At 39.1% G+C, this 23300-nt stretch overlaps 1 protein-coding gene across 1 annotated transcript; it reads right to left on the bottom strand.

The window, feature by feature from the left end:
* Window positions 1-6496: 6496 nt before the first annotated feature.
* Window positions 6497-6937, bottom strand: LOC112742667 (uncharacterized). Its single transcript, XM_025791905.1, has one exon. It carries the CDS (start codon window positions 6935-6937, stop codon window positions 6497-6499), a length of 441 nt encoding a protein of 146 aa, XP_025647690.1.
* Between the last annotated feature and the right edge of the window lie 16363 nt (window positions 6938-23300).

Here is a 23300-nt window from a genome sequence, read left to right as displayed (position 1 = left end):
ATCAGTACAACCGAGGTGCGGGGCGATTAGGGCCTTTGTGGTATAGGCTAGAACCAAAGGAGCAGCGTTCTTTGATTCGGAAGATACGACCTTGTTTGTGGTGTTTTGAGTAGGATAACCAAGGGAATGGACTACTAGATCTTCACTCTCGTTCATATTGGATGACCGGTGACCCGGTGTTTGATCTGAAGTAGAGGAGATTAATGAGCGCTGACCCAGCATTAATCATATACAACTTGCCATGGAATGAATCAATCAGAAGTTGGAGTAGATAGTGAGAAAAGTTTATTCAAAAGGAAGAAGCATCTCCGAAGCCTCAACTGTTCTCATACCGTTGATTTCACACCTATCTAGTAATGTTTTATTTATTTATCTATTTTAAGCGTTTTCTCGTGACAACTATATTTTCTATCCTCCTGACTAAGATCTGCAAGGTAACTGATGAACCCATATTTGATGATGATTTTTTGTTAGAATTGAATGGATTTTCATCACATAAACTTACACTTATTCCCTTGAATAGCATGCTTTTGAACTTTCCTTCCAAATTGCGCTTGATTATGAAAATATGCTCTATTGTGCCTAATTTAGTATATTTTATTCCATTTGCCTTCCATTCGATGCCTTGATGTTGTTTGTGAGTGATTTCAGCTGTATAAGGTAGAATGGGTTGGAGAAAATAGAAGAAGAGCATGCAAAGTGGAGAAAACAAGAGGTATCAAAGGAGATGAGTTTAGAGATGTATGTGTGTGCATGGCTGCTTGTGCGTACGCACAGCTGTCCAATCAGAGCGCGTGGATCATTTCAAGAGCATCGTGCGTCCAGCCATGCATCACTTAGTATGCGTGCGCACAGCTACTTGTGCGTATGCACAGGAAGGGATTTTTTGCAAGGTGTGCGGATGCACGCGTCTGTACGTCCGCACAGGTGTCCGCACATGGCTTCATTAAAAGAGTTCGTGACTCACGATTTGGGGGCTTTGGAGGCCCATTTCTGAAGTCTTCTAGCTCATATTGGAGGGAAAATGAAGGACATGACATAGCATATCATTAGTATAGTTTTAGGAGTAGTAGTAGGAAGCTTTTAGTTAGTTTTTCTCTAAGTTTTTCATCATCTCTATTAGGGTTTATATTAGGATTTTACATTTAAGTACCATTTTAATTTTTGATCTTAGATTTTGCTAGCTTTCATTGTAAGTATTCTCTTGTTATTACTCTTTATAGTTACATTGTCATTACTCTTTCTTCTAATTCAAGTTATAGTTCAATTTTGCTTCGCTCTTGCAATTTCAATTTCTTGTTGATGAATTTGATGTTTGATGTTTGTTTCATGATTTCTTATGTTATTCTTGTTTATTGAGATCAATTTTTGCTTTTAGTTTCAAGTCTTTTCTCATTTTCTCCATGTTTAAGCTTTTTGCCCACCAAGTGTTTGACAAAATGTGAAACATGGTTTTAGGCTAAATTTTTTGTTCTTGGCTTGGGTAAAGTGAGAAATTGGATTCCTAGAGTTGGAATGTCCAACATTTAGTTTCAATTCTTGGATTGTTAATTGTTCTTGTTCCCACTAACGCTAATTTGTTGCTAAGGCAATTAGCAAGCAAGTTAGGATTTGTGGGTTAAGAACACTTATGCTTATTTAACTTACTTGCCGATGTGAGGGTTGATCAAGTGAGACTAATCCATCATAATTGTCATAGTTGTGATTCCAACAAGGAAAGGTCCCTTAGCTCACTCCAAGCCAAGCCTATTTTTATGCTTTGAATCTTTCATACATTCCTATGTTAATCTCTTTTTTACTTTACTTGTTTATATTACATAGTCGGTTCTTTAATTTCTTCATTAGTTCAATCATTATAATTTTGCATGTTCTTTTATTGCTTTATATGTTCATTTCTTCATTGAAAACCTCTTGATCACTACAACCGGAATTGCACACTCATTGTTCTAAAGTACTCCTTGGGAGACGACTCGGGAGTCAAATACTCTCAGTTTTGAATTAGTTTTGAATTGTGACACATCTTGTGAATTTCCAATTTGATTGACGGTCAATTTGTTGGGTTAGTACTATACTTACAAAGCCAAATCCATTTTCGATAACTAAGTTCCTAATCCTATGCATTTGGTTCGTCTCACATCAAATTTTGGTGCCGTTGCCGGGAAGTTCACTTTAAGTGCAATGAGTGCTACTATATTGGTTGTTGTAAATATGTGAATATTGTAAATACTTGATTTTTGGTTTGCTACTTGGCACTAATTGGTAGGAGGCGCCTCTATCTTAGTATTGATAGTAACTAACACTTTTTGTTTTCCTAGTCCTAGATGAGTAGATATAATTAGAACATATGTACTCATTTGTTCATTGCTTTTATTGATATCATTGCATTCTATTTTTCCTATTCATCATGAATTATTACCCTTTTGGCTTGGAGTCTAGTTGTTATGATGTTGTAGGGGATAGCAATTCCGATGTTAGTTCACCTCAAGGTATGGGAGGTCAATTGGAAGAAAGGTCATAAGCAATCAACTATTGGCAACAAGGACCGTTGCGAGGGCCATACGATCTTAACATCTATCAACCTCTCACACCTAGTGGAACACGTCCTCACTACAATTTTGTCCATCCCTATGCTCATGCTCTGTGCCCTCGACATGAGATACAACCATCATACCCTCAAGCTCCTTTATCTTTTTCACCATCAATTCCCTCTCCATCCATCTACCTACCGCCATATTTGAGACAACCTAGCTTTCACCACCATCCCATCCCCATTAATTTCCCTTATGGAGAGCCTAGCTTTCAAGTCCTCATCCAAGAGCAAAGAAAATTTCAAAGGAAGCAAGAGAATTGCATGGCAACTCTTGCCGAGGCTTTGTCATGTCTAGCACCCTCTCACCCCACCCCTAGTAACCTTGCTCCTCCACCCTTGCCACACCCATCAACTCGAAAATCTAGCATTGATGCTATAACTTCGAAGGGAAGTGAGCCGCTTAATGAGATAAACCCTCAACCCACTCTTCCGAAGGAGGAATCTATTAGTGGGGGCGAGAATTTAGTTGAAGATAGGAGAGAGGAGGAACTTTAGGTAGGTAGCACCCATGTGCTTCAAAAAGGTCTAAGTGATGAAGAGAGCTCACAAGCGGAAGACCTTGAAGATGAAGAAGATGAAAGTGCCCCACCAAGTCTCCACAACCAAGAGGATAAGTTATCCCACCAAGAAGTAAGGGAAGATTTGAAACCTTTACCACCCCATGTTAAATATGCGTTCCTTGATGAGGAACATAAATTTTCGGTGATAGTGGCAACCGATCTCTCCGATCAAGAGGAGCAACAACTCCTTGAGGTTATCCAGAAGTATAAGAAGGCGATCCGATAGAGCCTAAGTGACATTGTGGGAATAAGTCCTCAAGTGTGCCTCCATAGGATTTTCTTGGAAGAAGGCGCTAAGCCGGTCCGACAACCGCAAAGACAGCTAAATCCCACAATCCTTGACGTAGTCAAGAAGGAAGTAACTCGCCTCTTGGAAGCGGACATCATTTATCCCATTTCCGACAGTGAATGGGTAAGTCCGGTCAAAGTAGTGCCAAAAAAGTCCGGAGTAACAATGGTGAAGACGGAGAGTGGAGAGCTTGTGGCCACCCGAGTTCAGAATACTTGGCGAGTGTGCATTGATTACCACCGGCTGAATCAAGCAACGCGAAAGGATCCTTATCCGTTGCTGTTCATTGACCAAATGTTGGATCGCTTGGCAAGTAAATCCCATTACTATTTTCTAGATGGATACACAGGGTACTTTCAAATTCACATAGCTCCTGAGGATCAGGAGAAAACTACTTTTACTTGCCCCTTTGGAACGTTTGCATATAAGAGAATGCCGTTTGGCTTATGCAATGCACCTGCAACGTTTCAAAGATGCATGATGGTGCACGAAATTGCAATCACACTTTTGCAATTCCGCGCAACTAACCAGCAAGTGCACTGGGTCGTCCAAGTAATAAACCTTACGCGAGTAAGGGTCGATCCCACGGAGATTGTTGGCTTGAAGCAAGCTATGGTCATCTTGTAAGTCTCAGTCAGGCGATTCAAATGGCTATGGAGTGTAGATAATTAAAAGATAAGTAAAACATAAAATAAGATAAGGATACTTATGCAATTCATTGGTGAGAATTTCAGATAAGCGTATGGAGATGCTTTGTTTCTTCTGAATCTCTGTTTTCCTATTGCCTTCATCCAATCATTCATACTCCCTTCCATGGCAAGCTGTATGTTGGGGGATCACCGTTGTCAATGGCTACCGTCCGTCCTCTCAGTGAAAATGGTCCGGTTATGGGTTACGTAGGGCTAATCATCTGTCAGTTCTCACTTGTGTTGGAATAAGATCCAATGATCCTTTTGCGCACTATCACTGAGTTTGAAGCTCGTCACAGTCAGCCCATCCCAGATCCTACTCGGAATACCATAGACAAGGTTTAGACTTTCCGGATCTCAAGAATGCTACCAATTTATTCTAGTTTATACCACGAAAACTCTGATTTCACGGAATTGAAAGGCTCTGTTGTCAGAAGAGGCAATCATGTGTCGTGAACCAGGAACCCAAGAGATACACACTCAAGCTCTCGCAGATAGAATGGAGGTGGTTGTCAGGTACGCGTTCATAAGGGAGGATGATGATGAGTGTCACAGATCATCACATCCATCAGGTTGAAGTACGAGTGAATATCTTAGAACAAGAATAAACGTGAATTGAATAGAAAAACAATAGTACTTTGCATTGATTCATGAGGAACAGCAGAGCTCCACACCTTAATCTCTGATGTGTAGAAACGCCACCGTTGAAAATACATAAGAACAAGGTCCAACCGAATGGCCAGCCTCCCCAAATATAAAATGAAGCTCTCTAAAAGATGATCAAAAAATCAAAATATGATCCAAAGATAGTCTCAAAAATGATCTAAAGATAAAAATACAAGAGTAAAAGGTCCTATTTATAATGAACTAGTAGCCTAGGATTTACAGAAATAAGTAAATGATGCAAAAATCCACTTCTGGGGCCCACTTGGTGTGTGCTTGGGCTGAGTATTGAAGCTTTCACGTGCATAGGCTATTCTTGGAGTTAAACGCCAGCTTTAGTGCCAGTTTGGGCATTTAACTCCAATTCTGGTGCCAGTTTGGGCGTTTTACGCCAGAATTCCTTGGACTTTGAACGCCAGTTTGGGCCATCAAATATCGAGAAAAGTATGGACTATTATATATTGCTGAAAATCCCAGGATATCTACTTTCCAACGCAATTAAGATCGCGCTGAATCTGCATTCCTTTTTTAGCCTCTGAATCAGATTTTTGCTCAGGTCCCTCAATTTCAGCCAGAAAAAATACCTGAAATCATAGAAAAACATACAAACTCATAGTAAAGTCCAGAAATGTGATTTTTGAATAAAAACTAATAAAAATTAACTAAAACATACTAAAAACATACTAAAAACAATGCTAAAAAGCGTATAAATTATCTGCTCATCACAACACCAAACTTAAATTGTTGCTTGTCCCCAAGCAACTAAAAACAAAATAGGATAAAAAGAAGAGAATATACAATAAATTCCAAAAACATCTTTGAAGATCAGTCTTAATTAGATGACTGGGGCTATTAGCGTTTTGCTTCTGAACAGTTTTGGCATCTCACTTTATCCTTTGAAGTTCAGAAGGATTGGCATCTATAGGAACTCAAAATTCAGATAGTGTTATTGATTCTCCTAGTTCAGTATGTTCATTCTTGAACACAGTTACTTTTTGAGTCTTGGCTGTGACCCTAAGCGTTTTGTTTTCCATTATTACCACCGGATACATAAATGCCACAGACACATAACTGGGTGAACCTTTTCAGATTGTGACTCAGCTTTGCTAGAGTCCCCAATTAGAGGTGTCCAGAGCTCTTAAGCACACTCTTTTTGCTTTGGACCACGACTTTAACTGCTCAGTCTCAAGCTTTTCACTTGACACCTTCATGCCACAAGCACATGGTTAGGGACAACTTGGTTTAGCCGCTTAGGCCAGGATTTTATTCCTTTCAGCCCTCCTATCCATTAATGCTCAAAGTCTTGGGTCATTTTTACCCTTGCCTTTTGGTCTAAAGGGTTATTGACTTTTTCTACTTACTTTTTGAAAAACACCCAAAACTCAATGCAAACCTAGAGAAGGGATGTTCTCCTACCACAAAATCAATTCATCCATTGAAAAATCAATACAAGCCTTCATGAACAAGTTATCTAAGGTAGTCACAATCAACTCTAATCAAGCAAAACTATAGCTAAGCAATCACAAAACAAAGAAGAGTTCAAAAACTATATACAAAAGGGTAAAAAGGATAGATCTCACCATGGTGGGGTGTCTCCCACCTAGCACTTTTGTTTAATGTCCTTAAGTTGGACTTTCACTAGCTCATTGCTCTTTGCAAAGAGGTGCATCTTCCAAAAGTAATACCTCAATCTCTTTGTTGCTCTTCATCTACTCACCATGATACAACTTGAGACGGTGCCCATTGACCTTGAAGATATCCGAACTTGAGGGATGGTGCAAATGGTAATCCCCATAGGTTCCGCTTTCATTACTTGATATAGGCCTTCCCATTTTGACCTTAGTTTTCCGGGCAATAATCTCAATCTAGAATTGTAAAGGAGGACTAGATCACCGGCTTTAAATTCTTTACCTCTTATGTTCCTATCATGCACGGCTTTCATTTTCTCCTTGTAAAGTCTAGAATTCTCATAAGCTTCAAGCCTCAAACATTCCAACTCCGCTAGTTGTAGCTTTCTCTCAACTCTAGCTCCACCCAAACTTGGATTGCACTCCTTAATGGCCCAATATACCTTGTGCTCTATCTCCACCGGTAAGTGGCAAGCTTTGCCATACACCAACCGAAAGAGGCTCATGCCAATTGGCATTTTTTATGCCGTTCAGTAGGCCCATAATGCATCAGTGAGCTTAGCACTCCAATCTTTCCTATTGGGTTTCACAATCCTTTCCAAGATGCGTTTAATATCCCTATTGGAAACCTCGGCTTGGCCGTTTGTTTGTGGGTGGTAGGCCGTGGCTACTTTATGCATGATGCTATATTTCTTCATGAGCCCTTCCATTCTCTTATTGTAAAAATGTGAACCTTGGTCGCTCACGATTTCTCGTGCCGACCCAAATCTACAAATGATATTGTTTCTCACAAAATAAAGGACCACATAGTATTTGGATTCGCTTTTTAGCTTATCCCTTTGATGTTTGGAGAGATTAGGAGGGAAGGAGCGAGATACCAAGTAATTGGCGATTGGTGCATACCAAGGAATGGTTTCCGAGATTGCATGCAAGCCCTCAAAGGGGAAAGAATCATTAATAGGAGTGGTATCACCTTTGGTGTGTTTAAGGCGACTTAAGTGGTCCGCCACTAGGTTTTGCGTACCACTCCTATCCTTAATTTCTAAGTCAAATTCTTGCAACAATAAAACCCATCTAATCAATCTCGGTTTGAATTTCTTCTTAGCCAACAAATACTTTAACGCCGCATGATCCGAGTACACTACCACCTTTGAACCGAGAAGATATGCTCGGAACTTGTCCAAGGCAAAAACTATGGCCAAAAGTTCTTTTTCGGTGGTAGTGTAGTTGTATTGGGCTCCGTCTAGTGTTTTTGATGCATAGACTATGACATATGGAATCTTACCCTCGCGTTGTGCTAACGCGGCTCCCATGGCAAAGTTTGAAGCATCACACATTATTTCGAATGGCCGACTCCAATCCGGCCCTCGCACAATGGGAGCTTGGGTCAATGCTACCTTGAGCTTGTCAAAAGCCTCCATGCATTCCTTGCTTAGATCAAACTCAATGTCCTTTTGCAACAATCTTGAGAGAGGCAATGCGACTGGTGCACGAAATTGTGATCTCAGGCAACGGCGCCAAAAACTCTGTACGCACGTCTTAGTAAATTGTTTTTCATTCACAACTTCGATACAACTAACCAGCAAGCGTACTGGGTCGTCCAAGTAATAAACCTTATGTGAGTAAGGGTCGATCCCACGGAGATTGTTGGTATGAAGCAAGCTATGGTCATCTTGTAAATCTCAGTCAGGCGGATAACAATTGATTATGGAGTTTTCAAAAAATGATAATAAATAGATAGAAAATAATGATAGAAATACTTATGTATATCATTGATGAGAATTTCAGATAAAGGTCTAGAGATGCTTTTGTCCCTCTGAACTTCTGCTTTCCTGCTGTCTTCATCCAATCAGTCCTACTCCTTTCCATGGCTGGCTTTATGTAAGGACATCACCATTGTCAATGGCTACTTTTCATCCTCTCTGGAAAATGGTCCGATGCGCTGTCACTGCATGGCTAATCGTCTGGAGGCATCACCGTGGTTAATGGCTGCATCCCATCCTCTTGTGAAAATGGTCCAAATGCTCTATCACAGCACGCCTAGTCATCTGAAGTTCTCGATCATACTGGAATAGGATTCACCCTCCTTTTGCGTCTGTCACTACGCCCAGCACTCGCGAGTTTGAAGTTCGTCACAGTCATTCAATCCCAGAGTCCTACTCAGAATACCACAGACAAGGTTTAGACTTTCCGGACTCTCATGAATGCCGCCATCAATCTAGCTTACACCACGAAGATTCTGATTAAGAGATCCAAGAGATAATCATCCAATCTAATGTGGAACGGAAGTGGTTATCAGGCACGCGTTCGTGGGGGAATGATGATGATTGTCACGTTCATCACATTCATGTTGAAGTGCGAATGAATATCTTAGAAGAGGAATAAGTTGAGTTGAATAGAAAAACAGTAGTACTTTGCATTAATCTTTGAGGAACAGCAGAGCTCCACACTTTAATCTATGGAGTGTAGAAACTCTACCGTTAAAAATACATAAGTGAAAGGTCCTGGCATGGCCAAATGGCCAGCCCCCAAAACGTGATCACAAGATCAAAAATACAATCCAGGATGTCTAATACAATAGTAAAAAGTCCTATTTATAATAAACTAGTAACTAGGGTTTACAGAAGTAAGTAATTGATGCATAAATCCACTTCCGGGGCCCACTTGGTGTGTGCTTGGACTGAGCTTAAATGTTACACGTGCAGAGGTCATTCTTGGAGTTGAACGCCAGTTTGTAACGTATTTCTGGCGTTCAACTCTGGCTTGTGACGTGTTTCTGGCGTTTAACTCCAGACAGCAGCGTAGAACTGGCGTTCAACGCCCTTTTACGTCGTCTTAACGCGGCCAAAGTATGGACTATTATATATTGATGGAAAGCCCTAGATGTCTACTTTCCAACGAAATTGAAATCACGCCATTTTGAGTTTTGTAGCGCCAGAAAATCCATTTTGAGTGTAGGGAGGTCAGAATCCAACAGCATCAGCAGTCCTTATTCAACCTCTGAATCTGATTTTTGCTCAAGTCCCTCAATTTCAGCCAGAAAATACCTGAAATCACAGAAAAACACACAAACTCATAGTAAAGTCCAGAAATGTGAATTTAACATAAAAACTAATGAAAACATCCCTAAAAGTAACTAGATTCTACTAAAAACATACTAAAAACAATGTCAAAAAGCGTATAAATTATCCGCTCATCACAACACCAAACTTAAATTGGTGCTTGTCCCGAAGCAACTGAAAAAAAAAATAGGATAAAAAGAAGAGAATATACTATAAATTCCAAACTATCAATGACACATAGCTCCAATCAGATGAGCGGGACTTGTAGCTTTTTGCCTCTTGAATAGTTTTGGCATCTCACTTTATCCATTGAGGTTCAGAATGATTGGCATCTATAGGAACTCAGAGTTCAGATAGTGTTATTGACTCTCCTAGTTCAGTATGTTGATTCTTGAACACAGCTACTTTATGAGTCTTGGCCGTGGCCCTAAGCACTTTGTTTTCCAGTATTACCACCGGATACATAAATGCCACAAACACATAATTGGGTGAACCTTTTCAGATTGTGACTTAGCTTTGCTAAAGTCCCCAATTAGAGGTGTCCAGGGTTCTTAAGCACACTCTTCTTTTGCTTTGGACCTTGACTTTAACCGCTCAGTCTCAAGTTTTCACTTGACACCTTCACGCCACAAGCACATGGTTAGGGACAGCTTGGTTTAGCCGCTTAGACCAGGATTTTATTCCTTTAGGCCCTCCTATCCACTGATGCTCAAAGCCTTGGGATCCTTTTTATTACCCTTGCCTTTTGGTTTTAAGGGTTATTGGCTTTTTGCTCTTGCCTCTTGGTTTTAAGAGCTTTGGCTTTTTCTGCTTGCTTTTTCTCTCTATTTTTTTTCGCTATTTTTTTTTCTGCAAGCTTTGTTCTTTGCTGCTTTTTCTTGCTTCAAGAATCATTTTTATGATTTTTCAGATTATCATATAACATGTCTCCTTGTCATCATTCTTTCAAGAGCCAACATATTTAACATTCTTAAATAACAACTTCAAAAGACATATGAACTGTTCAAGCATTCATTCAGAAAACAAAAAGTATTGTCACCACATCAATATAATCAAACTAAGTTCAAGGATAAATTCGAAACTCATGTACTTCTTGTTCTTTTGAATTAAAACAGTTTTCATTTAAGAGAGGTGATGGATTCATAGGACATTCATAACTTTAAGACAAAGTTACTAAATACTAATGATCATGTAATAAGACACAAACTTAGATAAGCACTTAACATAGAAAACGAAAAACAGAGAATGTAAGAACAAGGAATGAGTCCACCTTAGTGATGGTGGCGTTTCCTTCTTGAGGAACCAATGATGTCCTTGAGCTCTTCTATGTCTCTTCCTTGTCTTTGTTGCTCCTCCCTCATTGCTTTTTGATCTTCTCTAATCTCATGAAGGATGATGGAGTGCTCTTGATGTTCCACCTTTAATTGTCCCATGTTGGAACTTAATTCTCCTAGGGAGGTGTTGATTTGCTCCCAATAGTTTTGTGGAGGAAGATGCATTTGAGGCATCTCCGGGATCTCATGGTGATGAGCTTCATGCATTTCTTGAGATCCATGAATGGGCTCTCTTGCTTGCTCCATCCTTTTCTTAGTGATGGGCTTCTCTTCCTCAATGAGAATGTCTCCTTCTATGAAAGCTCCAACTGAGTAACATAGATGGCAAATAAGATGAGGAAAAGCTAGCCTTGCCATAGGGGAGGACTTTTGGGCTATTTTGTAGAGTTTAAGGAAGATGACTTCATGAACTTCTACTTCCTCTCCAATCATGATGCTATGAATCATGATGGTCCGATCCACAGTAATCTTCAAATCGGTTGCTAGTGGGGATGATGGAGCGTTGGATGAACTCTAACCATCCTCTAGCCACAGGCTTGAGGTCCAATCTTCTTAGTTGAACTGGCTTGCCTTTGGAGTCAATCTTCCATTGAGCTCCTTCCACACATATGTCCATGAGGACTTGGTCCAACCTTTGATTAAAGTTGACCCTTCTAGTGTAGGGGCGTGCATCTCCTTGCATCATGGGCAAGTTAAACACCAACCTCACGTTTTTCGGACTAAAATCTAAGTATTTTCCCTGAACCATGGTGAGATAATTCTTTGGGTTCGGGTTCTTACTTTGATCATGGTTCCTAGTGATCCATGCATTGGCATAGAACTCTTGAACTATTAGAATTCCGACTTGTTGGATGGGTTTTGTTAGAACTTCCCAACCTCTTCTTTGGATTTCATGTTGGATCTCCGGATACTCATTTCTCTTGAGCTTGAAAGGGACCTCAAGGATCACCTTCTTCTTGGCCACAACATCATAGAAGTGGTCTTGATGAGCTTTGGAAATGAATCTTTCCATCTCCCATGACTCAGAGGTGGAAGCTTTTGTCTTTCCTTTCCCTTTTCTAGAGGATTCTCCGGTCTTGGGTGCCATCAATGGTAATGGAAAAACAAAAAGCTTATGCTTTTACCACACCAAACTTAGAATATTGCTCGCCCTCGAGCAAGAAAAGAAAGAATAGATGAAGAAGAAGAAGAAAATATGGAGGAGAAGAGGGGGAGGTGTATTCAGCCAAGAAGAGAAGAGAGGGTTGTGTTGTGTGAAAATGAGGGAGAATGGATGGCTATATATAGGGAAGGGAGGGGGGGTAAGGTTCGGCCATAAGGGTGGGTGTTGGGTGGGAAATTGATTTTGAATTTTGAAGGTAGGTGAAGTTTATGAGGTAGGTTTATGGGGAAGAGTGGATGGATGTGAGTGGTGAAGTGGTGATAGGGAAGAGAGATTGAGGTGATTGGTGATGAGTTTTGGGGAAGAGTGTTTATTGGGAAGAGAGGATGAACATTGAGAAGAGGGAAGAGAGTGAGTGGTGGTAGGTGGGGATCCTGTGGGGATCACAGATGCTGAGATGATCCTGTGGGGTCCACAGATCCTGAGGTGTTAAGAAATTGCATCCCTGCACCAATTAGGCATGTAAAATGCCTTTGCATGCAATTCTGGCATTTAAACGCCGAATTGATGCTTGTTCTGGGCGTTCAACGCCCAGATGCAGCATATTTCTGGCGTTGAACGCCAGCCAGATGCTTGTTTCTGGCGTTCAGCGCCAGCTCTTCTTTACTGTGCATTTCTGGCGTCTGGATGCCAGGATGCTGCTTGTTTCTGGCGTTCAACGCCAGAAACATGCTCTGTTCTGGCGTTGAACGCCAGACAGATGCTCCTTACTGGCGTTTAAACGCTAGTGAGATCCTCCTCCAGGGTGTGATTTTCCTTCTACTATTTTTGATTCTGTTTTCAATTTTTGTATTTATTTTGTGACTCCACATGATCATGAACCTAATAAAACATGAAATAACAATAAAAATAAATTGAAATTAGATAAATAAAAATTGGGTTGCCTCCCAACAAGCACTTCTTTAATGTTAATAGCTTGACAGTGGGCTCTCATGGAGCCTCACAAATGTTCAGAGCATTATTGAGACTCTCCAACACCAAACTTAGAGTTTGGATATGGGAGTTTAACACCAAACTTAGAGTTTGGTTGTGGCCTCCCAACACCAAACTTAGAGTTTGACTGTGGGGGCTCTGGTTGACTCTGCAGAGGGGGAAGCTTACTGTGCCTCTTTTCCATGTTTACAGAAGGATAACCTTGAGTTGTAAACACAAGGGAGTCCCCATTCAATTGAAGGACTAATTCACCTCTGTCAACATCAATCACAGCTCTTGCTGTGGCTAGGAAGGGTCTTGCAAGGATGATGAATTCATCCTCATCCTTCCCAGTATCCAGGACTATGAAATCAGCAGGGATGTAAAGGCCTTCAACCTTTACTAACACGTCCTCTACTTGTCCATAAGCCTGTTTTCTTGAATTGTCTGCCATCTCTAATGAGATTTTAGCAGCTTGCACCCCATAGATTCCCAGTTTCTCTATTACAGAGAGGGGCATGAGGTTTATCCCTGACCCAAGGTCACATAGAGCCTTCTCAAAGGTCATGGTACCTATGGTACATGGTATTAGGAACTTCCCAGGATCCTATTTCTTCTGAGGCAATCTCAGTTGATCCAATGCATTTAATTCATTAGTAAACAGGGGAGGTTCATCTCCCCAAGTCTCATTACTAAATAAATTGGCATTCAGCTTCATGATTGCACCAAGGTACTTGGCAACTTGCTCTTCAATAGTACCCTCATTCTCTTCAGAAGAAGAATACTCATCAGAGCTCATGAATGGCATAAGGAGGTTCAATGGAATCTCTATGGTCTCTAGATGAGCCTCAGATTCCTTTGGTTCCTCAAAGGGAAACTCCTTATTGATCACTGGACGTCCCAGGAGGTCTTCCTCCTTGGGATTCACGTCCTCCTCCTCTTTTGTGGTTTCGGCCATGATGGTCATTTCAATGGCCTTGCACTCTCCTTTTGGATTTTCTTCTGTATTGCTTGGGAGAGTACTAGGAGGGATTTCAGTGACTCTTTTACTCAACTGGCCCATTTGTGCTTCCGAATTTCTAATGGAGGACCTTGTTTCATTCATGAAACTCACAGTAGCTTTAGATAGATTAGAGACTAAGTTTGCTAAATTAGAGGTATTTTGTTCAGAGTTCTCTGTCTGTCACTGAGTGGATGATGGAAAAGGTTTACTATTATTAAACCTGTTTCTTCCACCATTATTAAAGCCTTGTTGAGGCTTTTGTTGATCCTTCCATGAGAGATTTGGGTGATTTCTCCATGAGGGGTTATAGGTGTTTCCATATGGTTCACCCATGTAATTCACCTCTGCTATTACAGGGTTTTCAGGATCATAAGTTTCTTCTTCAGAAGATGCCTCTTGAGTACTGTTGGATGCAGCTTGCATTCCATTCAGACTCTGAGAAATCATATTGACTTGCTGAGTCAATATTTTATTCTGAGCCAATATGGCATTCAGAGTATCAATTTCAAGAACTCCCTTCTTCTGAGGCGTCCCATTACTCACAGGATTCCTCTCAGAAGTGTACATGAACTGGTTATTAGCAACCATGTCAATGAGTTCTTGAGCTTCTGCAGGCGTTTTCTGTAGGTGAATGGATCCACCTGCAGAAGTATCTAATGACATCTTAGATAACTCAGACAGACCATCATAGAATATATCCAGGATGGTCCATTCTGAAAGCATGTCAGAAGGATACTTTTTCGTCAGTTGCTTGTATCTCTCCCAAGCTTCATAGAGGGATTCACCTTCTTTCTGTCTGAAGGTTTGAACATCCACTCTAAGCTTGCTCAGCTTTTGAGGAGGAAAGAACTTGGCTAAGAAAGCCTTGACCAGCTTATCCCAAGAGTTCAGGCTATCCTTAGGTTGAGAGTCCAACCATATTCTAGCTTTGTCTCTTACAGCAAAAGGGAAAAGCATGAGCCTGTAGACTTTAGGATCTACTCTATTAGTCTTAACAGTATCACAGATCTGCAAGAACTCAGTTAAGAACTGAAAAGGATCTTCAGATGGAAGTCTATGGAACTTGCAGTTCTGCTGCATCAGAGAAACTAATTGAGGTTTCAGCTCAAAATTGTTTGCTCCAATGGTGGGGATGGAGATGCTTCTTCCATGTAAATTGGAATTAGGTGCAGTAAAGTCACCAAGTATTCTCCTTGTATTATTATTATTTTTGGCTGCCATCTCCTCTTCTTGTTCGAAAATTCCTGACAGGTGCTTGCTGGTTTGTTGTAATTTAGCTTCTCTTAGTTTTCTCTTCAGAGTCCTTTCAAGTTCTGGATCTGCTTCAACAAGAATATTCTTGTCCTTGCTCCTGCTCATATGAAAAAGGAGGGAACAGAAAAATAATAATAATAGGGATCCTTTTTACCACAATATAGAGGTTCCCCTAGGTGAGTGGAAGAAGAGAAGAGTAGAAGAAAAGAAGAAGAAAAGAATGTAATGTAAGGAAAGAAACACAAGGGTGAGGAGAGCAGAGATGTGAGATGAAGAGAAGTGTTAGTAGATGAATAAATAAATAGAAGGAGATGAGAGAGAAAGAGAATTTTCGAAAATTATTTTTGAAAAATGGTTAGTGATTTTCGAAATTGGTTTTTGAAAAAGGTTAGTAATTTTCGAAAATTAGGAATAAAATTAAAATCAAAAATTAAAATAATTAGTTAATTAAAAAGAATTTTTGAAAAAGAGGGAGATATTTTCGAAAATTAGAGAGAGAGAGTTAGTTAGGTAGTTTTGAAAAAGATAAGAAACAAACAAAAAGTTAGTTAGTTAGTTGAAACAAATTTGAAAATCAATTTTGAAAAGATAAGAAGATAAAAAGTTAGAAAAGATATTTTAAAATCAAATTTTTGAAAAAGATAAGATAAGAAGATATTTTTGAAAAGATATGATTGAAATTAGTTTTTGAAAAAGATTTGATTTTTAAAATCACAATTAATGACTTGATTCACAAGAAATCACAAAATATGATTCTAGAACTTAAAGTTTGAATCTTTCTTAACAAGTAAGTAACAAACTTGAAATTTTTGAATCAAAACATTAATTGATGATGTTATTTTCGAAAATTATGTGATAAAGATAAGAAAAAGATTTTTGAAAAATATTTTTAAAATTTTCGAAAATAACTAAGAAAAATGAAAAAGATTTGATTTTTGAAAAAGATTTTGAAAAAGATAAGATTTTTAAATTGAAAATTTGATTTGACTCATAAAAACAACTAGATTTTAAAATTTTTTTGAAAAAGTCAAATCTAATTTTCGAAATTTTAAGAGAGAAAAAGGGAAAGATATTTTTTTGATTTTTGAATTTTTAATGATGAAAGAGAAAAACATGAAAATGATGCAATGCATGAAAATTTTTAGATCAAAACAATGAATGCATGCAAGAATGCTATGAATGTCAAGATGAACACCAAGAACACTTTGCAGATCATGATGAACATCAAGAACATATTTTTGAAAAATTTTTGATGCAAAGAAAACATGCAAGACACCAAACTTAGAAATCTTTCATGTTTAGACACTATGAATGCAAAAATGCATATGAAAAACACCATACAACACAAAACAATGTAATATGAAGATTAATCAAGAAGGTTTATCAAGAACAACTTGAAGATCATGATGAATGCAATGCATGAATGTAATTTTCGAAAAATGCAAGATGAATATGCAATTGACACCAAACTTAAAAGTTGACTCAAGACTCAAATAAGAAACACAAAATATTTTTGATTTTTTTTTATTTTATAATTTTTTTGTATTTTTTGAAAATTAATTTGAAAAAGAAAAATAAGGATTCCAAAATTTTTAATATGAATTCCAGGAATCTTGTGCTCTTTAGTCTAAAGCTCCAATTTGAGGGTTAGACATGGCTTAATAGCCAGCCAAGCTTTAGAAGATATTTATACTTTCCATGTATAGAGCAACTAAGTGTGTGAAGATCAACAAGCTCTTGTGATGATAAGTTGAAACCCCAGTCCAAAAGATTAGACATGGCTTACAGCCAGCCAGGATTCAACAAATCATCATGAAACACTATAATTCATTCTTAAAAATTCTGAAGAAAAATATATTTTTGAAAACATTTATTTTAAAATTTTTTTTTCGAAAACAAAGGATAAATTTTTGAATGATTTTTGAAAACAAAATTTTTTTTTTGAAAAGAAAACGAAAAGAAAGTTACCTAATCTGAGCAACAGGATGAACCGTCAGTTGTCTAAACTCGAACAATCCCCGGCAATGGCGCCAAAAACATGGTGCAGGAAATTGTGATCTTAGGCAACGGTGCCAAAAACTCTGTACGCACGTCTTAGTAAATTGTTTTTCATTCACAACTTCGATACAACTAACCAGCAAGTGCACTGGGTCGTCCAAGTAATAAACCTTACGTGAGTAAGGGTCGATCCCACGGAGATTGTTGGTATGAAGCAAGCTATGGTCATCTTGTAAATCTCAGTCAGGCGGATAACAATTGATTATGAAGTTTTCGAAAAATGATAATAAATAGATAGAAAATAATGATAGAAATACTTATGTATATCATTGGTGGGAATTTCAGATAAAGGTCTAGAGATACTTTTGTCCCTCTGAACTTCTGCTTTCCTGCTGTCTTCATCCAATCAGTCCTACTCCTTTCCATGGCTAGCTTTATGTAAGGACATCACCATTGTCAATGGCTACTTTTCATCCTCTTTGGAAAATGGTACGATGCGCTATCACTGCATGGCTAATCGTCTGGAGGCATCACCGTGGTCAATGGCTGCATCCTATCCTCTTGTGAAAATGGTCCAAATGCTCTGTCACAGCACGCTAATCATCTGAGGTTCTCGATCATACTGGAATAGGATTCACCCTCCTTTTGCGTCTGTCACTACGCCCAGCACTCGCGAGTTTGAAGTTCGTCACAGTCATTCAATCCCAGAGTCCTACTCGGAATACCACAGACAAGGTTTAGACTTTCCAGACTCTCATGAATGCCGCCATCAATCTAGCTTACACCACGAAGATTCTGATTAAGAGACCCAAGAGATAATCATCCAATCTAATATGGAACGGAAGTGGTTGTCAGGCACGCGTTCGTGGGGGAATGATGATGATTGTCACGTTCATCACATTCATGTTGAAGTGCGAATGAATATCTTAGAAGAGGAATAAGTTGAGTTGAATAGAAAAACAGTAGTACTTTGCATTAATCTTTGAGGAACAGCAGAGCTCCACACCTTAATCTATGGAGTGTAGAAACTCTACCGTTAAAAATACATAAGTGAAAGGTCCAGGCATGGCTGAATGGCCAGCCCCCAAAACGTGATCATAGGATCAAAAATACAATCCAGGATGTCTAATACAATAGTAAAAAGTCCTATTTATAATAAACTAGTTACTAGGGTTTACAGAAGTAAGTAATTGATGCATAAATCCACTTCCGGGGCCCACTTGGTGTGTGCTTGGGCTGAGCTTGAATGTTACATGTGTAGAGGTCATTCTTGAAGTTGAACGCCAGTTTGTAACATATTTCTGGCGTTCAACTCTGGCTTGTGACGTGTTTCTGGCGTTTAACTCCAGACAGCAGCGTAGAACTGGCGTTCAACGCCCTTTTACGTCATCTAAACGCGGCCAAAGTATAAACTATTATATATTTTTGGAAAGCCCTGGATGTCTACTTTCCAACGCAATTGGAAGCACGCCATTTTGAGTTCTGTAGCTCCAGAAAATCCATTTTGAGTGCAGGGAGGTCAGAATCCAACAGCATTAGCAGTCCTTCTTCAACCTCTGAATCTGATTTTTGCTCAAGTCCCTCAATTTCAGCCAGAAAATACCTGAAATCACAGAAAAACACACAAACTCATAGTAAATTCCAGAAATGTGAATTTAACATAAAAACTAATGAAAACATCCCTAAAAGTAACTAGATTCTACTAAAAACATACTAAAAACAATGTCAAAAAGCGTATAAATTATCCGCTCATCAGCGACTTTACTAAAATCCTTTATAAACCTCCAATAAAATCCTGCATGTCCAAGGAAAGAAAGGACTTCCCTCTCAGAGGAGGGGTAAGGCAAGCTAGATATAACATTAATCTTTGCCGGATCTACGGAAATATCATCCTTGGAAACAATATGTCCTAAAACAATCCCTTGCCTAACCATGAAATGGAACTTCTCAAAATTCAAGACAAGGTTGGTTTTAGTACATCTTTTCAAAACCTTTTCAAGATTATCCAAGCAATGATCAAAAGAATCGCCATATACCGTGAAGTCATCCATGAATACCTCCATGCATTGCTCTAGAAAATCCGCAAATATGCTCATCATGCACCTTTGCAAAGTTGCTGGTGCATTGCATAAGCCGAATGGCATACGCTTGTAGGCATAAGTTCTAAAAGGGCAAGTAAATATTGTTTTTTCTTGGTCTTCTAGAGTAATGTGTATTTGGAAGTACCTCGAATAGCCATCTAGAAAGCAATAATGGGATTTACTGGATAATCAATCGAGCATTTGATCGATAAACGGAAGTGGAAAATGATCTTTCCTAGTGGCTGAGTTCAACCGTCGATAAACTCATTGTTCAACTTTTATTGATGTCTTGATCAAACATCTTTTGCCTTCCAATTAAGAACATTGTATGTGTGATTACCACTTCTTGAGGATGAACAATGAACAATTACTTTTGGTGCTTGCTTGAAGTTGCTTTCATTTCTCTGTTTTATATTTGCAACTTAAGCATTAAGTCGTAAAGCTTTGAGCTGTGAATTGCCTTTTGGGTGTGATTGCCGTGATATCCGGTCGGTGTGTGTATTCTAACCGCGCGCATCATTGGAATATACACACCTTGTTTTGTGTAAATCACACTATTTCTATAAGCTTCTTTTGACCTTGTTAGTGCTTGTTAACGATTTTACTTTAGTGTTGCCCTATGATCTCAAAATTCTTTTATTTGTATTTTCAGGATGAAAAATAAGGGTAAGGCACTGGTTACTCTACCGGTTGAGCAAACTACCGCTCCCTTTCCTGATGTTTGGTGGGATCGCCAGGGTGATAAACCGAACACCTTGGTTAACCAAAGAGCCAACTCTCAATACGAGGCTATAGAGAAGCGTACAACAATTGGGAGCGGCCATTGAAGGTTCCAAGCCAATACAAGGCGACTATTCACCAAACGATTGCCTCGCTTCATTGGGATTTTCTCGAGCGAGAACCCATTAAAGTCAATAAGACTATAGTGTGGGAATTCTATGCGAACTACCAAGCTTGGGAAGCGAAGTCAGTTTTCCTCCGGGGAAAGTTGTTGGACACATCCAATCAAGTTCTAGAAGCTATTCTGAACATCCCCCATATTCCACTTGAGAAGGATGAATATTTCAATATAAAAGTGGATGTCTTCAAAGGAAGAGTATCTCTGACTCCCATTCTTGATAGAATAGGCCGTCTTGGTGCATCTTGGGAGTATAGCAAAGGAAGAAATTCTGTTTCCACTAATATTGCATACTCTGATTTCAATGCTGAAGCTCATATATGGCATCAGATTGTGGCGGACTACATCATCCCGAGCACCCACACTACCCATGTGAGATTTAGAACTGCTTTGCTAATGTGGGCTATTATGCAAGGGAAGCATATAGCCATCTTGCCTTTATTGCGCAAATCGATTTGGAAATTGGTTGAGAAGAAGAATATCAACATTCCATTTCCGTTGATGGTGATGCGCTTAGCAAAAGCAGCGGGGGTAGAGAGGCAACCAATGGACATTATGTTTCAGGTTCCTAGAGACAACAAGTTCATTCCGAGGGGAGATTTGGAAAGATCAACAAACATTACACCCTTCGAGAGGTAGACACCCACAGCACCACCATCAACTCTACCAACTTAATCAACTGCTTTACCCTTTATCCGATCTCTTCTGGATCTATTCCAAGATATCTTGCACGATATCCACCACATGGAGCATTTGGAGCACCAACATTTTGAGTGGATATCGGCAAAGCTAGAAGGTAGAGACCCTGGCCCAATTCCTAGAGCTTCATCCGAACTAGCTGGGGAGGAGCATGATGCAGTTGACCAACCCACTCTTGAGTCCACCAGCTGAAGGTGGCCCCTCTTCATCCTCCCGGACCGTAAGCATGCACGGAGGACCGTGCACAATTTAAGTGTGGGGGAGGATCGATGACTTCAAGGGGGTAAAAATTTCTCTTTAAAAAGACACTTTGCAATGTTTCTTGTAGTACTTTTTCTTCATTTTGAGTAGCTTTATTTCTATTGCATCTTATTTGGTTTGTTGTAAATATTTCTTTATTGTTTATGGATATTTAGTAGTTAATATTTGCATGTTGCATGATAGAATAAATAAGTTGGTGAGACACCAAGGAATTCCCATGAAACCTTTTCTAGGGGCATACCATTGATTGAATTGAAGAAAAATTATGTTTACCAACTTGCTTGGAGTATTTTGTTTGTGGAATATAGAAAAGAGCTAGAACAACATACCTTGTGAGATTTGAGCTTTGATAGATGGTTGCATTTTTCAGCCATAATGTTGTTCTTATGTGTGATTATACTCCTTTTTTTATTGTGATCATTGATTTGCATGATTCTTTATGTCCTGTATTTGTGTTTGGATGCATTTAGCATGACTGAAGCCATCTTTGATGATAAACTCACTAACCTATATGGCCAACCCTTGCATTCACCTTTGTGAACCCCTTTGAGCCTATGAATTCCCTTTTGTTCTGATGATAGCACATTACTCCCCTTAAGCGGAAAACCATTGATGTCCCTGAATTACTCTTTGATTAGCTTGGGTGGATTAGTGTGTAAATTCTAAGTGTGGAGGAATTTTGGGAAGCATTGGTGATAGAGGCATGAACTCTTTGTGAAAAATTTTTGGGCAATTAGGTAATGCTCATGCATTTTATTAATTAAAACATATGCATTCATAGTTCAAATTAAAAAAAAAACTTGTGCATAACAAAGTATGAAATAAAAGAGTAAATAAAGGATGCATATGCCATGTTTGAAAAGAAAATGCATGAGTGAGGTGAGATAGAAAAAAGAAAATGGGTAGAAAGGTTGAATTGTTATGAGTGCATAGGATGTAGGATTAGGTGGATATCCAAGCTAATCAAAGAACTAATTCTTTAAGTCCACTTAACCATAATTCATCCTACCTAAACTCTAGCCCCATTACATCCCTCTAAAGACCTCATGATACTTGTTATTCATTCATTAAATACTAGTTGATTGTTAGATGACTTGCAAATCTTTGAAAAGTATGAAGAAAAGAAGAATTGAGTGGTTAAACCATAAAAACTGAGCGAATTGAGTGGATACACATCTAGTGAGGGGTTCGATCGCTCAATTCTATGTTCCTACGCCTCATATTGTATCTTCTTGAAAGTTGTTTAATTGGATAGTTTTGATAACTTCAATTCAATTCTTTGGACATCGATCTTAGTGCATGAACTCTTTGTATTAGCCCTAAAGTTTTCCGATGATGGATTGGAATTTCATGGTTTGTTTCTACCAACTCTCATCATAGTACATATTGGTGATTAGCCTTAGGATAGTTGCATGCATTTAAGTAGTATATAGCACAAGTCATTTTCCCTTTCATCTATCTTCTTTGTGTGTGTTTAGCATGAGGACATGCTAGTATTTAAGTGTGGGAGAATTGATGAACCCATATTTGATGATGATTTTTGGTTAGGATTGAATAATTTTCATCACATAAACTTGCACTTATTCCATTGAATAGCATGCTTTTGAACTTTCCTTCCAAATTGCGCTTGATTATGAAAATATGCTCTTTTGTGCCTAATTTAGTCTATTTTATTCCATTTGCCTTCCATTCGATGCCTTGATGTTGTTTGTGAGTGATTTTAGGTGTATAAGGCAGGAATGGATTGGAGAAAATAGAAGAAGAGCATGCAAAGTGGAGGAAACAAGAGGAATCAAAGGAGATGAGTTTAGAGACGTGTGCGTGCGCACGGCTGCTTGTGCGTATGCATAGCTGTCCAATCAGAGTGCGTGGATCATTTCAAGAGCGTCGTGTATCCAGCCATGCATCGCCTAGTGTGCATGCGCACAGCTACTTGTGCGTACGCACAGCTACTTGTGCGTATGCACAGAAAGGGATTTTTCGCAAGGTGTGCGGACGCACACGTCTGTACGTCCGCACAGGTGTCTGCACATGGCTTCATTAAAAGAGCACGTGACTCACGATTTGGGGGCTTTGGAGGCCCATTTCTGAAGTCTTCTAGCTCATATTTGAGGGAAAATGAAGGACATAACATAGCATATCATTAGTATAGTTTTAGGAGTAGTAGCAGGAAGCTTTTAGTTAGTTTTTCTCTAAGTTTTTCATCATCTCTATTAG

This window comes from Arachis hypogaea, chromosome 14 (assembly GCF_003086295.3).
Source record: "Arachis hypogaea cultivar Tifrunner chromosome 14, arahy.Tifrunner.gnm2.J5K5, whole genome shotgun sequence".
In the NCBI taxonomy this organism is placed as follows: Eukaryota; Viridiplantae; Streptophyta; class Magnoliopsida; order Fabales; family Fabaceae; genus Arachis; species Arachis hypogaea.
The sequence above is the reverse complement of the archived record's forward strand: the minus strand, read 5'-3'. Positions and strand labels throughout refer to the sequence as shown.